Here is a 17,409-nt window from a genome sequence, read left to right on the forward strand (position 1 = left end):
TCTTGGATGTCCTCTTCAAACTTTCTTTGACGCTACTTGTAGCCTTCACTCTGTTTTACGTTGTTTTTTCCTCAGGTAAAAAAGTGACAACTACTGGAACAACACCATTAACAACTCAGCCAGCTACGCCATCACCAAACGGGACGGCAACACCACCAATGATTTTTACTGAGGATGTATCGACCCATCAAAATTTCTTGTGATATGTTGCGTGCTGATGTGGATGTTACGTTATGGCAGAAATCTTCCGTAGGAACTGTGTTTCAAGAAAACCCGACGGCTTCTCACTTATTCTTCAAGACAACGTGTTTACCATCACTCGTGGAAGAGTCAGTGATCTGGGAAACTATTATTGTCGGGCAGGTGGCTCCAGCAAGTTTCCCGCAGGTTTTGTCACTTCTGCAGCGGGTAAGATGTTATCATTTAAAAAAGTCTACGAAAAATGTGGATATTTTCTGAATTTTCGAACCGCATTTGACGTCACCACTCTCATTCACGAAGTTACAACTCATCTGCAGTAATGAAGCGGGCGTGAAATTCAAAGTCAGTCGCCGAATTTTTGACACTCGTGCATTTCGGAGAAAATCTCCTCAGTGCTAATATGGGTGATTTTCTTCACGCACAAAACTAGATCACTGATGCATTTTAATTGTATTTATTATTATTTTTTTTCCAGTTTCACGTAACTCAAAATAAGCAAAATTAGAGTGAAAAAAGAGATTTTTTAAAACTTGACGATGTATTAGTAAGAAGTTGGTGCTGACTGATTTTCCCTCCAAACCAACCCGGTCCCCAGGCTTCTCGGCTTTAAACATAACATTAGCATTTATGAGCGTTTTCAGTCACGTGCTATAATGGTGCTAATGCAATAAAACCAAAAAAAATATTTCCATCAAAATATACTTCAATTCCCAGAGGATTGGTTATGAACACCAACATGGCCGCCGTTTCTTTGTTTTGGAACACAAACATGGCTGCTGTGACGTCGTGTGAAAACGCTCTATAGGGACCACAATGGTCAACACTCATTGTCATCGCTCAAAGTGACATTGCACATTTCGTAAAAATTACATCACCCAATATCCCATCTTAATAATTATGAGAAGCTTATCGCTGTAGAAAGAATGAAAATAGGCGGAATTAGAGCTTCAGTTCAACAAGAAATAGCGTTTCTAAGCGAAGCCGCACTGATTTACAGTATTTTTTGCCTAAAGACCACTTTGAGGACGGTTGGCTTTCACTTGTTTTGTTGGGTACCACTTTGTCAGTACTCTAAAGATTCGACTTTGCGGACGTTTGTGTCGTTTGTGCTGTGGACATCGGAAACTGCAATGAGAAGCCATCGATCCGGGTTCAACTCTTTGCCTCATTTCTTCTGAATCTTCTCTGCATGCTTTAAATGTTTATATCTTTGAAGAAGTAGATTGTACGTCGTGTAAGTTGAATAAAAGGGAAATGTCAGCTTGAGGGATGGCTATGACTGTTTTTTATAGATGGTTTTCAATCACGTGATAAGACGGTCATGTTAGTGCACAAAACAATAGTTAATGGCTCATATTTTTCATTATAATCGAGTCAAATTTCCAAAAGACTTTTTTCTCTATCGTTCTGTGCACCAACATGGCTGCTGTGACGTTAGATGAAAGCCATCCATACGCTTTCCACCGGGGTTGACTTGAATGTAACCTGGTGCCCGTTTCTCGAAAGTCCCGAAACTTTACGGGCCATTTTCGCGTGTCACAGTTGCCTCTGTACATCAAGAACGGAGAGGATTTAAGTCGTCAAACTTCACAGCCACTTTGCTTTTTGTTACCTTTAAAACATGTTACAAGATCGGCTTTCCCGAACAAGTGGTTGGCAGGTTTACAAATGGCTTTTCGGGGCCGAAAATTTTTCGGGACTTTCGAGAAACGGGATCCTGGACCGAAATCAAAAGAGAAAGCGAATAAACAAAAAGGGGCGAGGAGAAGCAGCGAGTTCGCTTTCTCTTCTGGCTTCGTTCCAGGTTTTCGCACAGCCGTTTACATTCAACCGATCGCTCGAAAATCACCCCGGCAAAAAGAATACAAATAAGAACTTTCATTAAACATTAAACGAGTTATGGTAGAGGGGAACTAAATCGGCATACGAAACCATGCCCTCCCCCTCCTCCCCCTCCCAAAAAAACAGGAAATAATAAAGTCTGAAATCTAAGATCTAAAATCTGGCTTTTTTGAAGCTGTTAACAGATTCAAGATCTGCAAATGATGCCGGTAAATCGTTCCACTTATCTACATATCTATTAAAATGAGTTTTTAAAGAAGGCTGTTCGACAATAAGGCTTTAAAAGGTTATAATTGTGACTATTTCTTGTTCTCCTGCCGTTACCGAAGGACATATAATCATCAATATTTCCCATTATAAATTTAAACAGTTGAACTAGACTAAGAAATTATCTTCGCTGGCGAAGTGATTTCAGCTTGAGGGACCCGTTTCTTTCTTCATGTGAGATATCTTTTCCAAGAACCCAACTAGTTTCATTGGGTTGGACACCAACGCGTCACGTGGTTCGTGTAAAGCGCGTTGGCAGTTCAACAAGAAACACTTTTTTTGGATCACGTGACATTATTTTTCGGATCACATGACAATTTGTTTAAGATCACGTGTTTAGAATCGAACAGCTTCGGATTCAAATTTTACCACTCTACTGGTTTTGATAGTAACTTTCACAATTCTCGTGGGCTCTTCTGCCGAAGAGCCGCCATGTTGAAAGCCGAGAAGACCTTGGGGAAGAGGTTACTACATCCAAACGAGGTAGCGACCCGTCTGCACAAGGAGTAAAATTTTCTGTTGTTTTTCTGCATTTTTGAAGGGTCGTCCTGGTTTCCAGCGGTAGTTTGGATTCCAAGCGAATCCGTGGTTGTTGAATACAAGGGTGGAGCAAATATTATTTGCGTTGTACATTCCCAGAATCCCGCAGAGTGGAGGAGGGTGTTGAAGACTAGGCAGACTGACGTTATTCAAGCAACAATAGCGAACAAACACAAAATTGTAGCAAAAAGTTTCGGTTCGTACAGCGAACTTGTTCTTCAGATCCGAAATGCGACTGTGGAGGATACAGGTACATACGCTTGCAGAGCAAAGTTTGCCAATGGAAGCGTTCAAGAGAAGATCGTTCAATTGACAGTTAAAGGTACGTCCTTGTGAGAGGTGGAGTAAATGGTAAAAAAGAGTCGGAATACGCGCTTGTCTGGCTTGAGGTCATGCAAAAGGTTTGTGGAGGGTGGACGGCATTGCAAAATAAATTAGTTGATGCGTACTAAAGATAGCAAATTGTAGTGCTTGAATCTCATTTATAGAGGTACGTTTCCTTGTGCCGTTGAGAAGCCAGGTTTTTATTTTCAGTTCATAGGTTTGCATTGGGAAATAGAAATAGAAATACAACTTTATTTTCACACGATAATGTTTAAAGCTGAAGCACTTGTGGGGTCGAGCACAAATGAAATCAAATTAAATTAACACGTACTTTTTGAGGAGAGGGGAAAACCGGAGTACCCGGAGAAAAACCTCTCGGAGCAGAGTAGAGAACCAACAAACTCAACCCACATATGACGCCGAGTCTGGGAATCGAACTCGGGCCACATTGGTGGGAGGCGAGTGCTCTCACCACTGCGCCATCACTACTCCCGTGGTATCATATACAGTTTCCTTGCAATCTTTGAGCCGTGAGGAAATTAGCGATACAAAGGACATAATATACCACATGGTTTGATTTATCCTTCTCAGATCCAAGCAAAGCTCAAGTTCTTCTCCACTCAGGATCCAAAATAGTGAATGAATCGCAACCAGTAGAGTTGTGGTGCAAAGTAGGGGGTTCACCACAGCCGATAGTAACTTGGCAGAAACGTGGTCAAAAACTGGCAGAATGTCGTCTGAGATGGGGAGGTATAAATTGCCAAAGCTTCTCAGGACGCTACGAGGTGACATTTAGAGACGGAAAGTCATTTCTGCGTGTATCGGAAACGAGATTCTTTGATGACACCGGAGAGTATTCCTGTCATGTCGAGAATTTAGCTGGAGCTGGAAAGTTGACGTTTCAACTGACCATTCAAGGTAAAGTAGCTGATTCCATCAACTATATGTCAGCTTGGCTTTGTATAGTGTGTTAGCTATAGCCTCTCATTGGTGGATTCTTAATTCTAGCAGTGAGAGTGGTCACTTCACCTCACCAGTCTAACGCGAATTCATGGTATTTGTCATGAAGTGTCCCCTGGTTGTTGTTGGTGCATTCTAGTCATAACTGTTGTCATAGCTGCAATGATCCAAAACAACTGCACAATTTTAGTGCACGAAACTCTTTACCTGATGTTTTTCATCAGTTTCCCTGCACATTAAATTTGTCAGCCACGAATTGGACCAAGGGAGAGTTTATCTGTCATTTTGTTCTGTATCGTTACGACTTTAGCTAATGATGATGATACTTATTCAACTTCTAGGAAGCAGTGTTAATTCCCCCCAAACTAAGACGTTAAAGAAATTGGTTTGTACTGTCATTATTATCCTTTTTAGCAAAACCGTTTATCACAAGGAATGAAAGTGAAAAACACATCACAATTCAAGAGAGTGACAGTATTTCCCTGCCTTGTACGATTCATCACAGCATCCCACCCCCCACTGTTTCATGGTGGAACCAACCTTGCCTCAGTCCGAGCTCTCAATGCAAACCTTCCTCTCAGAGCTGGAAAAAATGGAAACTGCTAACGCAAGCTTTTTATCGATTCCTCCAAGCAAGGAGCATGCGCTATACAAGTGCACTGCTGAAAATTTAATGGGATTTGATGAAGTGATATACACCATACTTAGACAGCCTGGTAAGTGCTGAAAATCAGAAAAATCAAAACCTTCACCGTAGACTTCCCTTATTGTCCGTATTAAAAGAACATTTGCGTTAGGTAGACCCAAACGGCGCAGATGCTTAATGATTATGTGATCTGCTTGTAATAGTGTAAGTGGTTTCAGGTGGCAGGGATTTTTCAATTTCAAAAAAAGGGTTCTTTATATGTCACTACAATCAAAACATCTGCACCTATGTGACGTCACATGGATTCATCGATGCGCTATTTTATGTGCTGCCTATGTGGACGTCTTTGGAATGCTTTCTTCAAAGAGAAGCAGCAAACAGGGAACGGGACGGGGAAATTTCTAAAGTTAGGAATCCCTTAAATGGCTGTTCTCGAAAAAGAGCAATCTTTAAAATAAGAAATCTCTAAAACGTATAGTATCTCTTAAACGGGGAATCTCTAAAGTAGGAAATCGCGCTCAGTTGGTTGAGCACCGGGCTGTCACGCGGGAGGTCGTGAGTTCAACTCCGGCCGGACCAACACTCAGGGTCTTTAAATAACTGAGGAGAAAGTGCTGCCTTTGTAATTACATCTGCAAATGGTTAGACTCTCTAGTCTTCTCGGATAAGGACGATAAGCCGGAGGTCCCGTCTCACAACCCTTCAATGTTCATAATCCTGTGGGACGTAAAAGAACCCCCGCACACTTGTCGTAAAGAGCAGGGCATGTAGTTCCCGGTGTTGTGGTCTGTCTTCTGTGGTGTATCATGGTTGGGAGGGTAAATGCTTGGAGATATTAGCTACACCAAGCTACACTAAAAATCCGAGGGTAAATAAAGGTGTATGATATGATATGATATGAGGGAATATAAAAGGGGGAATCTCCCAGAATAAAGAATCTCTAAAATAGAGAATCTCTAAACAGATTACACTGTAATGGTGGCAAGGATAAAGGCAGTGGGAACTCTGCAGAAGTGTGTCATTTACAATAACATCTTGCCGGTTTTTGTTCGCTTTCTTTTTGTTACCACCGAGACTGTGCACAAGCCAACAGCAGTGAAAATTACGCTTTAGGGTTAAATTTCCTCGACGAAAAAAACGCCCTTTTTAGGTTACAAAATTTGCAGTGGTACTTGACGTTTGATTGCAGTAATCTTAATGATAGTTAGGTCATCGCTACCTAAAGTAACTGATGGGGAGGATCAGCCCTTACGGATAAAATTATAAGCAATGTATGATAATGATCGTGATTGTCTATCTGTTTCATCAACGGCTGTTCTATTTTGCAATGTTGATATAATCAGCTGAGATGTACGATCAACAGACAGTTTGACAGGTACAGCAGCTTACTGAAGCTATACACTGTTAAATTCATCTAATAGTGATGAAATTATAGTCCAAACTGATACGCCTTGTGATGTCTTAGGGCAGTGTTGTTCTTTGCGTCGAGAAAACTTCAACCTTAGAGCCTAATTTTCACTGTTGCTAGCCTTTGAACTCTAACGGACTCTCCCCGGTAACAAAAAGGAAACGAAAAGAGAAATTCCTCGTTCCCAACTCATCGAATCTCAGGAAACACTTTTTTATTCAATACAAGGCAAGAGGCCGATCGAAGTCGAAGGCAAAACCTGAAGGCACCTTTTTCTTTAGCTTCTACCGTAATTTACGGCAGGGGTGGTCACTACTCCACACCACAAATGGATGGAAAGCTGAGTGAACTTTGGAACGCACGAGCTGAGATTCGAACCCGGCCGGAGCGCTGAGATGCAGTCCTCGAGCGATATCCAATACATTACGGGCACCCCCCCCCTCCCCCCCACCCCTAAAAATTTACTCAAAAAATATATGGGGTGAATTGCACAACTTTTATCATTTTGAATGGCAGTGAGTGGTTACATAGTAGTCACATGACCGAAGAGCGGTCACGTGACAAAAGCACATCATCACCAGAAGCTCATAACCCAAAATAGCCTGCGTAGCAAGCGTTTCTGTGCTGTTTCGGAGCAAAGGCCGCGCGAAAAATTTTTTGCCTTTCGTTTCATTTCTCGCGCGGCCAAAACCGAGGATCTCTTTCCTCGGTCTTTCTTTGCTCCGAAACAGCACGGAAACGCTTGCTACGCAGGCTAAAGCCAAAAAGGTCGATCTCTTTCATTTGGCCGCTTAACCCACTGATCAGTTTACTGTATTATCTTAATCTAGAATACTGTTCCCGCCAAATCGCGCCCAATCAGATTAGGCTTCCTGACCACAATGCCTTTGATTGGTCTGCCACCAAGTAACAGCACGGGGGAATGCTCTTGCTTAAAGTGCCCCTGTGACCAAAAAATCACTTTTCTGTTTTTCTTTGGATTTCAAAACTATGTTAATTAAACACGAAGCGACCAAAGTTTTAAGCCTTGGTTTCAAAAAGACACCTGACTTATTTTAGCTGGATTTTTCCTTTTTAATGGTCCGCCATTACTAACTATAAGTTCTTCAGAGAGCTGGATCGAGGAAAATTTGACGTCAAAGGATCACTGTTTTAAGACTGCAATGCGTGTGCACGCCGCAAAATTAATATGTAGCACAGGAGTTTTGGGCTTTCAAACTTTTAAACTCGCGTTTTGCATATACACGCTGAAATTTTAAGCGAGCCGTTGACGTCACTTTTCCCGGGATCCAACCCCCTTCGGTCCAGTCGGTCAGTTTTGAACGTGAGTTATGGCGTACCGTGAAATACAAAACTTACACTCAAAGTAAACGGCCTTTGAATAAAAATCAAAGCTCAAAAATTTGCCAGTCAGGTGTAAAGCAAACACACTTTCAAAAGCTGAAGAAAAAAAGGAAGTGACTTTTTTTCTTTATCACACGGGCACTTTAATGCAAGATTATGGATTGTCCAAGGAAAACAATATTGCTACGTTTTTTCCCGCAAAAATCTAGCAGTGGCCGTGCTAAAAAATAGATAATACCGTAAACTGATGGGGCCACTTTCCATCGAAGATCAAGACTGCTGTATTATGGACTTATGCATCTTACATTCGGCGGAATTTCCAACTCCTCGATGTGTTGAGAGACGGGCGTCTTACCTTGTTCATTAGAAAATTATTGAAGTCGGCGCTGTAATGGTGTTCTCCTAGTTTTTTAGCCGAAATTCCTTTTGTTCTTTATGATATTACTCACGTGCTTTTCTCCGTTCGAGTTCTCACATTTTGTTGCCCGCCCTCATCGTCATGCTATTTTTGTTATTTATGCAGATGTCGAGCCTCCGAATATCACCAATTTCCAGCCAAGAATATTTGCAAACGCTTCTCAAACCACGAGTATTCTTTGTGAAATAGACTTTGAAGGTCTGTTTGTGGATGTGGAATGGTTTAAAGATGGTGTTCAAGTCGGAAGCTGTAAGGGTATATCACAACGGAACAAAACGTGCCATGATGATAAAACGAAATACAAGATAATATGGACAGGGTCTGGGGCCGAGCTGATAATCAGAAATGTTTTTCATCCTTTTGACAGCGGAAATTTTACATGTGTTGTTAAAAATATTGCCGGGAAAGACACTAAAACTGTGACATTGGACGTCCATGGTAAGTTTGTCAGATGAATGTTAAAATTGGCCATAACTTTATTCTTGGAGATTTAAAAAATATTTCGACTCAACCTGTGTTGCGCCTCCCACCGACCGCGTGGTATCTGGCTAATTGTACGGAATATCGGTTTCCACGGCTACTATATCAAAGAAATTATATTTATCAAGAGATAAGTGGAATTAAATAGCCCCTTGTTTTCACGCGATAATTTTTAACTTCCAGAAAAACCAGTTCTTAACAAGAAAGACAGCACCGATTTTCGCATACTGGCTTTTGGAGACGCCACCACAATCGAGTCAACTGCGTTGCGCGGTCACCCCATACCTTACTTTCAATGGTTTCAACAGCCAACCAGAGCATGCGAGTACGACTGTAAACCAGATGCGAGGAAATGGCGACGTGTTCCCCGGAACGTGATAAGCCCTTCTGCGCAAGTCCCTTCCAGATTCAGCAGTCTTTTCTTACCACCAGCCAGATCTGGATACTTTTTTCGATGTATTGCTGAAAATTTCCTTGGGCATGATGATGTGGTATATTTGGTGCACAGGATAGGTAGGAAGTCATTTGGTTTCTTTGCGCGCTTTCCATTTGACAGAACTGACCGACCAAACCGGGCATTTCGAAGGACTAACTCCACAAGGCCTTCAAATTAACAGTCTTCGAGGACGATATATACTCCTCCACAAGAATGCGAGGGATTATTATGCCAGTGTTTCTTAAAATTGTTGCATTTTCTTTTCAAAATGACAGGTCTGGTCGGCCAGTTCCTACAAAAGGAAAGCGCGGCCCTTAGAATAAAATAAAAAGCGTTAGGTTTCCGGTTGCTATGTATCAGGTGCCGGACATAATGGTCTAAAAGTTGGTTGCATCATCGTGTTCAGTGTCTTCTTCATTTGAAGTAAACTGGGATAAATGAAAAGTTCCATGAAATGAGTTGCAGGGGTATAAAGTTCTAGGCTTTGGTCAACACCAAGAGGAAATGAGGGAGAGAGGGAGAGTAGGGACAATGGCCGGGATATGTGAATTTCACACTTGAAGTTATTTTTAGATCGGCAGTCTATGTAATGAGATGCACTTAGATTAATGAGAGGATGCACATGAGCAGTGTGTGTGTATGTGTTATGATCTAGCGAACACATGTGAGTTTCGGAACTTGAGAAATAAAGACAAATAACATGGAGTATCAGTACTGCGAATCTTCAGTTATTACAGTCTATTTCCTTAGCCGTCCGCGACTGTAAAGGTTGAAGTCTTACGAAGTTATCCAGCGTTGTGTTATGATTCTCCAACTCCGGGATTTGGGGCAAAATAAACCAATCTCCTTGCCTCTGAAACTCGTTTTCGTCAACAAACCGCAATTCCACTCGGATTTTGAATTCTCTGACTTCGCGGACGTCTCGGCAAACAGACGTGCGTTTTCGTGAAATCTAAAAAAAACTTAACTGAAATTGACGTATCCTAAGGGCTAGACTGTCTCCTTAATTTTTTTCTTGTCATCTCGTGTGTCTTTTTTTGGTTACGTCCTCAGCGTGGACTTAGTACAGAATATCATGTGCTGTAAAAATTGCAAAAACCTTAGCACAGTAATCCTGTATGTGAAAACGAGATCTAATGAAATGAAGTGTCCTTGCTACCAATTATCTGCAAGGTTTGTTTTGATTTCAAATATCAAGCACAATATTATCCTTGACGCCGATCCCACTGTCAAACTGTAACAATCAAATCATGTCTTCCCAGGGAATTTTATAACCTACAATTTCAACTTTTGCTCTCCCCCCCCCCCCCCCCCCCCCTTCCTCCTCCTTTTGGTAGTAACTGAACTATTCTCTTTATTGTTTCAAGGAAATGAATTTTATGTTATCCGTGCGGAAAAAAATTAGAAGGTGTGTCTTTAAATAATCAAATACGGTTTTGACTGCAGAAGAAGTGTACTGGTTTTAGATGAATATCTCCGACTCCCGTCAAAAAAGTCATTTGAACTTGTGCAAACATTATAGGTACCCAGACTATTTTACCGGAAGTCATTCCCACCCAGCCAGTGCTTCATGTTGATGAGAGAAGCTCTTTCAAACTACTTTGTCAAGCTAGAGCTGGAGACTTTCAGATACTTACCTGGCAGAAAAGAAATGGCCTCCAGAGTCTTACGTCCGAATTAAGACGAAATCAATTTAACTTGTCGAGCACGCTTTCTGTTGCTCATGCGCAAATAAATGACACTGGCGAGTATCATTGTGTTGGTTGGACTAACAATGCAACTAGGATTACAGTGATTGCAGTTCATGTTAAAGGTGAGCTAATTATTTTCCTTATTTTTTTTTTCTTTTTGAGCGGTTTATCATCGAGTGTCGTAAGTTCTGACTCGACTACCGCGTGCATTGTAAGGACAAAACTCTCGCGCCACAGTCTTTCAAACAATGCTCAATAAACTTGTACAACTTGCAAGCGCGAATTTTTTTTCTGGACGGCCCCCCTCTCTGTTTTCATCATTGCCATTTATTGCGTAATCATGCATGTGCGAAATCACCTGGGCCTAGCTATTCGAAGTGTTTATGACTCGTCACGATCCTAGGTTTAATGTTTTGCACAGCATCCCAACATCGTAAGCTTATCATCTCAACGAGGTCATAAAATTCTACCGGCAAAGTCAGTTGCTTGTGGTCATGGTATTTAACCCGGGTTAACAGCGCTTTGTTGTGGCATTATTAAATCCCGTTTATTTTTTCTTCTCAGAGTTAGTCGCTCCAGTCATTTCTTTGTCAAACAAAACCATTAATGAATTGCAAACCAACAAGATTCGCCTACATTGCGAAGTCAAATCAGGGTATCCTAAGCCAAACATCACGTGGTACAAAGATGGCGTCAAGTTGAGCCTGCATTCCCTTGGGTCTCAGGACCACTGCAGAATAAATGGATATCATTATACAGAAAAACACCACCTTGACTACCTAGTGATCTGTAAACCAAGTCACGTGATGAACACTGGTCTTTACAGATGTTTTGCTGGGAACGTGGAAGGAGAAGCTTCAAGTGAAGGCTTTCTGAATGTTCTAGGTTCGTTTGAAAAGTTTCATAAAAAGCTCAGGAAGAATTTTTGAACCATGGTGGATCTTTCGCAGTTTTCCTTTTCCAGGGAAAGGACCCGGCTTCTGGAAGGGGGAAGTGCCTGGTTCTTGTTATCCGTACAAGTATCCTGCTGTTGCCTTGTTCCCAATATCAATTCCAAACGTGTACTTTTTCTTTTTTTGTCCCATAGAATACTTTCAGTTTCGTTGTCAGTCTTTCACGATATTTTGTTGTTGTTTTCGTGCCGCAAAGTTCACCTTCCCTTGTCTCCCCATCACTTCTTTAAAGACCCTTATCACTAAGATGAAGAGGAAGAACACTTAATTTAATGAGGAATGCGTTTTTACATCTTGATGTATTCTCTCATATTGCCGTCGCAGGTGGAATAAGCTACCGGCTGATTGTTGCTGAGGGAGAGAAACTTGAGATCCTTATAAGAAAAATCCTCGGATGCTTATAGCAACAACCAGGAAATAAATATTTTTACATTAGTGGGAGTCGTGCGATCCCGTTCATAGCCCAATGTCATTTTGATGCAAGCTCAACCTTTTGGTATGTCCGCTAACTATTGTTAACTGACAGTTTCTGTCCATTTTTAGCTCCGCCAAAAATTAGTAGCGTAATAGATGAAGCAGAAAGATACTTGGGCGAAAATGTGAATGTGACGTGCAGAGCAACTGGAAATCCTACTCCGTCGATCAAATGGATCAAAAAAGACGAAGGCGGACGTCATATTTCGGTGAAGCAATCAAACGGAAATAATCACACTCTGCAGATAAACTACATACAAGAAGAAGACTTCAAGGAATACGTATGTGTGGCTGAAAACGGGTTTGGAAACGACACAGTGTCCTTCTTTCTCAGTGAGTTTTTTTCCACTTATTTGCTTAGACTAAAAACTAGTTTTGCTCTTGGATTGCATAAAAGTTCCGATGAATCGGCATTTCTCGCGAAAGGTAATACAGAAAGGGCTCGACAGCATTCGGTCAGTTTTCGTATGACGTGTCAGTCGACTTCGAGTTTTTTGTTTTGAGCATGCGCACTTTAAATGATTTGGATTGTGGTTGGGTGGCCGGTTGGGTGCAAAATAGAGCGCTTATGCGGAGACGACAAAGACGGCTATGAGAACGTTATCAAAAGATATTAATTCCTGTTTTTGTCGTAATGTTCGCGATTACTCCAAGTCATTGTGCATGGAAAGTATGTATCAACATTGCAGGAATAAAATCGGTCTGAACAGTGTGGTCGTTTGGGAAGAAAATTAAAAATGTATCCTACACAACATCAAAGATCTTGAGAACGGTTTAAATTCAGAGTTAAGAAGTCTTAATATATGGCTCATTTCCAACAAACTGAGCTTGAATGTTGCGAAGACCGAATTTATGGTTATTGCGTCAAACCAACATTTAAATTCATTCATTCTCAGACAATCAGGTAAACGTTGAGATTGATGCTAAATTAATCACTAAAGTTACAGAAGCTAAATATTGACGAACACCTCTCATGGTCTAATCATATAGGTGATCTTTACATGAAGATATCTTCAGCTATAGACCATAGATCTCAAAGCGCACTGCCCTCCAAATCAGGTCCAATTACGACACAAGCGCCACTTTCCTTTTAAATCTGTTAAATTGGGATGATCTAACTACTCGTCGACAAAAGCTTAAAGCTATATTAATGTTTAATTAAAACAATCAATGGACTCACCCCAGCGTACCTCCAGAATTCATTCATTACCCGCAGTACGCAATACAACTTAAGAAACGTAGAGGCTAAACTTGAGTTGCCTTTACCGCGCACAAATTATGGCAAGCGTGCTTTTTGTTATATCGGAGCACTGTTATGGAATAGTTTGCCCATCAGCTTGCGAAAATCAGACTCCTTAGAATACTTTAAAAGGGAAATTGACCAACTATGTAGTAGGTGCCGGTCGGGCACCCACACGGCAATCTTGTAAAAGAGTGTACATTGTAGTTGTAATGAAACTTTTTATTGTAAAATATACTGAAGATTTTACCGTGTATAAATAAAGCGGTGGTCTCATGGTTAGTGTGCTCGACTCCGGACCGAGTGGTCTGGGTTCGGGTCCTGGCCGGGGACATTGTGTTGTGTTCTTGGGCAAGACACTTTACTCTCACGGTGCTTCTCGCCACCCAGGTGTATAAATGGGTACCGGCGAATTTAATGCTGGGGGTAACCCTGCGATGGACTAGCATCCCATCCAGGGGGGAGCATAAATACCCCTAGTCGCCTCATACTACGGAAACCGGAGATAAGCGCCGGCCTTAATGGGCCTTCAGGCTCGTAACAGAGACTTTACCTTTTTAAAATTAAATAAAGTAAGTAAGTAAGTAAAGGTCAATTCACGTCGTTGTCAGAACGAGGACAGAAAAAAAATGTACCAAAATGCAAAACGCACGTGCAGAGCCTTTGCTTTTGTAAGGTGGCTCATTACAGTTTGCCAAAGAAAAAGATCAAGATTTTGAAATCTGTGAAATTAAAGCAACAGGATGTCGCTTCTGAAGTGTTAGTCACTGCGATTGATGTTAAATGTAATTTTCCTAACAAATAAATGCAAATCAGGGGAAAACGCAAAATATATCGATGGGAGCTCTTGGAGGAGGGACTGGAAACTACACATTGCAAATGGTTTTTTTTCTCAAGACCTAGCCGTACAATCAGGGTTAAAATTTTGTGAATTAGTAAACGATATGAAGACGAAACCGTCAACATTTTTTTAAAAAGATCTATCGGACAGTTTTTCAGTTATTATCAAAATAGACGAAAATCGACGTTTTTGCCATTTTGCGACAAACCTGTCCGACAGATTTAACTATTTATTTCTATACATGATTATTTTTTCTCGTTAAGAAAATCCTGAAATTTTAAGGTGGAGTCGTCCGGCTGGTTTTGAGAAAAAGGCCTTTGAAATGTCCAGTTCCAGTCCCAGTCCAGGAGCTATATATAGCATTTTCTCCTGGGTTGCATTTATTTGTTAGGCAAAATTATATTTTTACATCAATTGGAGTGACTAACACTTCAGAAGAGCCATCCTGCTCCTTTAATTTCACATATTTCAAAATCTTGATCTTTTTTCTTCGGAAAACTGTAGTAAGCCACTTAGTCCATTGTCTTGTGGCCGAGTTCTCTTAGCCTTTGCCGTCTTCCTAGCGTAAGCTCTCTATTTCTTAAAGTGCCAATAATCTCAAAATCTTTTTTTGCACAGACGAATCGTTGTATCATGCTGAGCAAAATGGCGCAAATATTTTTGTTGTTGGACAAAATTGGAATTTTCAATAATTTTTTGAAATACGGTTTTTCTACCCCACGGAAGAAAAAGGAAGGCTGGCACTAGTGGCGTAAAACCAGGAACAGGGCAAACAAAGCAAAAGCAGAGGACAGACAACAACAAAAGCGAAAGACGTAGTATTTGAAAACAGCTGTTATTCGGCTGACATTTGTTAAGAGCAGTGACATTTATTAAATTGCCTCTAACGACCTCAGTCAAAGGCTTGTCAAAACTCGAGCGATCAAGCCACAGATGTGGAAAGCTGAACGCATAGGCATGCCCACGAGCCGCTAGCAGACTCAGAATGGCTAGCGTTACATGAGCAAGAAAGAAGGACGTAGCAAGAAATAGAGAAAACACTCCAAAAGCGCTTCAATGGAACAGTTTCCAACGTTGCTACAGCCAAAGACAACACATTTCTCAGGCATTTTTTCAGTTCTAATTGAAATCCGGGTTTTACGTCACAAATTATACTCGACCCATACCCTTTTAGCGAATTCTGCAGCTCGGTAAAGGCTTTTCAAACCTCGATTTTTCGCCACATTGAAAATTCATAGAAATTTTGGTTTTAACCAAGAAAAAAAATTTAAATTTTGGGCCATTTTGCCTGGAATGATGCAAAGATACATCTGGGCAAAAAAAAAAAAAAACCGAAAAAATTGGGGATTATGGGCACTCCCGTTGTTTCTGTGAATTTTTCGAGACTGCAAAAAGGACCATAAGTCTTTATCTACATCTAGCATTTCCCAAAGGGGGTAACCAGACACTGTCGATACAGAGATAAAATGAATAACACAGCGAAAAAAGTCACTAAGATTAAATAGTGCTAGCCTTCAAAAGCTTTTTTGAAAAGTGGTCTTTAACAACCTCCCTCCGAGGTCTCTATGTCAGTGGACTCAAAGACACTAGCAGGGAGATTGTAAAGAAAAAAGAAAAAAAAGGAGGACGGGAACCAACGAAAACTAAAATCCAAGAACCTTTAATGGACGAAACACTGAGAGATCTGATAAAACAAGTACATTTTGAAACTGACCAGCTAAACTCTTAAATACGAATGTTAATAAGTAGTCAGTGGGGCCGTTAATCATCATATAATGCCCGTGCTTGCGTTAAATTGTGCAATTATCTAACACATATTATAACATAGACTGTCCCAGTCTTGATTCGTTCTTTATTTCTAGGTATTTGAGTAGATACTTAAAATGATAATTTTCTCCAGTTTAGATGGTATTAAAAAGTTAAACATTGCCTTTTTATAAGTAAGAGGGGAGCGCTACACCCCAAAAGGCCATTTATTGCCTTTTACGTCATTAAAAATTTTTACTCGAGCTTTCTGTGGCTCATTGGTGGCCATCCTAGTTCCTTGAGCAATCGCGTGACTGAACGAATCATGGTCTTGCTGATCTGTTACCAGCCTTAGATCGCTAACTCCCCTTTCTGTAGGTGGGAAGGGAAGTAGATTTATTATAAGAGGATAGCTGCATTCTCTATTTCCACATTCCCCATAACACACTTTGTTTGCCCCCCAAATTCTGCATAAACCATTGTTTTCAAATGCTCTTGGGACACTGCATATTCCCAGGAGCCGTTGAAAACAACGGTTTATGCAAAATTTGGGGGGCAAACAAAGTGTACTATGGGGAATGTGAAAATAAAGAATAAGGAAAAGTTGACTACCGGGGCTTTCCTATTTCTCACCCCACAGAGCATAACGCATTCGTATTGATTTCTCCACAGTTAAAAAAACTACGGTTAGAGCTGTGAAAGGTCTGCAATCGTCTTCCAAGATTCACCTCATTGTGGCCATTTGCGTCAGTGTGGTTCTATTCATTATTCTCTTGTTAATCGCTGTCACACTGTATCGCCGGCGACAGTTGTATGATGGTTTTTATATCTGCACCAGCCCCCCGCTTCCAGACTTTATTGCGAGGCTGGATCCCTCTATTCCTCTCATCGAACAAGTCAACAAACTCCCATATGATAAACAGTGGGAGTTCCCAAGAGAACTGCTGCAGTTTGGTGAGCAAAGAACTTGTATCTTTACGATTCTATGAACAGGAACACTTTGGAAAATAATCTTATGTGACACTGTGAAACTAGATGTTTCACCAAGAACCGGCAGTTTTTTTCCAGAGGTTTTCAGAAAGATTGGAATTTAAACTGAGTTAAAGATAAACAAAGGGAAAGTATATCAGAGATAAGGCAACAAAGATACAGAATGACAGGAGCCTGGGCCTAGGAGAGAACAACCATTACCCCTGATATAGGAGATTGCTTTCTCAGGCCTTGGTTATTTGTAGATTGTTCTTTCCCGTTGTTCCGTTAGAAAACAAAGACTCCAAACCGAACAATATCACAATCCTAAAACAGGAAATGTATTCGATCTGAAATCAAAGTCGCCGTAGAGACTGCTTCATTTACAATTCAATATTAAGTTCAATGAACTATAAAAGAAACAAAATTATAAACGTCCGTGATAGTCAAACGTTGATATAAAGTAGTGCACCTGGTTCGTGAAAGAAACCTAAATGCAGCAAACTCAATCGCTGTCAAAGCAACAATGGCTTTCAGTTCGCTAACTTCTATGGCGAGTTTTCTGAAACGTTCTCACATCCCACATCCGGACAGCAGCTAAGGGGTGAATACTGAATTAATCTGAACTA

The 17,409-nt window shown here is 40.9% G+C and overlaps 2 protein-coding genes across 2 annotated transcripts in view; both read left to right on the plus strand.

Moving 5' to 3' along the window:
- The window catches only part of LOC138000095 (uncharacterized), a 52,180-nt gene that overhangs the window by 25,439 nt on the left and 9,332 nt on the right, over window positions 1–17,409 (plus strand). Inside the window, exons 13-17 of the mRNA XM_068846253.1 lie at window positions 8,614–8,943; window positions 10,389–10,679; window positions 11,122–11,442; window positions 12,054–12,317; window positions 16,484–16,765. Of these exons, the coding sequence (XP_068702354.1) occupies window positions 8,614–8,943; window positions 10,389–10,679; window positions 11,122–11,442; window positions 12,054–12,317; window positions 16,484–16,765 (1,488 nt within the window). The remainder of the gene's footprint in view (window positions 1–8,613; window positions 8,944–10,388; window positions 10,680–11,121; window positions 11,443–12,053; window positions 12,318–16,483; window positions 16,766–17,409) is intronic.
- On the plus strand, window positions 234–8,405 carry LOC137999359 (neuroplastin-like). The gene is made up of 5 exons (XM_068845177.1): window positions 234–408; window positions 2,852–3,172; window positions 3,766–4,092; window positions 4,716–4,850; window positions 8,056–8,405. Exons 1-5 carry the CDS (start codon window positions 234–236, stop codon window positions 8,403–8,405), a joined length of 1,308 nt encoding a protein of 435 aa, XP_068701278.1.

This window comes from Montipora foliosa, chromosome 4, assembly GCF_036669935.1.
Source record: "Montipora foliosa isolate CH-2021 chromosome 4, ASM3666993v2, whole genome shotgun sequence".
Lineage (NCBI taxonomy): Eukaryota > Metazoa > Cnidaria > Anthozoa > Scleractinia > Acroporidae > Montipora > Montipora foliosa.

What these genes read in the sequence shown, in the direction of transcription:
- LOC137999359 (XM_068845177.1), top strand. Translation starts at nt 234, where the DNA reads ATGGCAGAAATCTTCCGTAGGAACTGTGTTTCAAGAAAACCCGACGGC. An exon ending in CGTTCAATTGACAGTTAAAG is followed by an intron (nt 3,173 to 3,765) that starts GTACGTCCTTGT and finishes TATCCTTCTCAG; the next exon opens with ATCCAAGCAAAGCTCAAGTT. An exon ending in CACCATACTTAGACAGCCTG is followed by an intron (nt 4,851 to 8,055) that starts GTAAGTGCTGAA and finishes TTATTTATGCAG; the next exon opens with ATGTCGAGCCTCCGAATATC.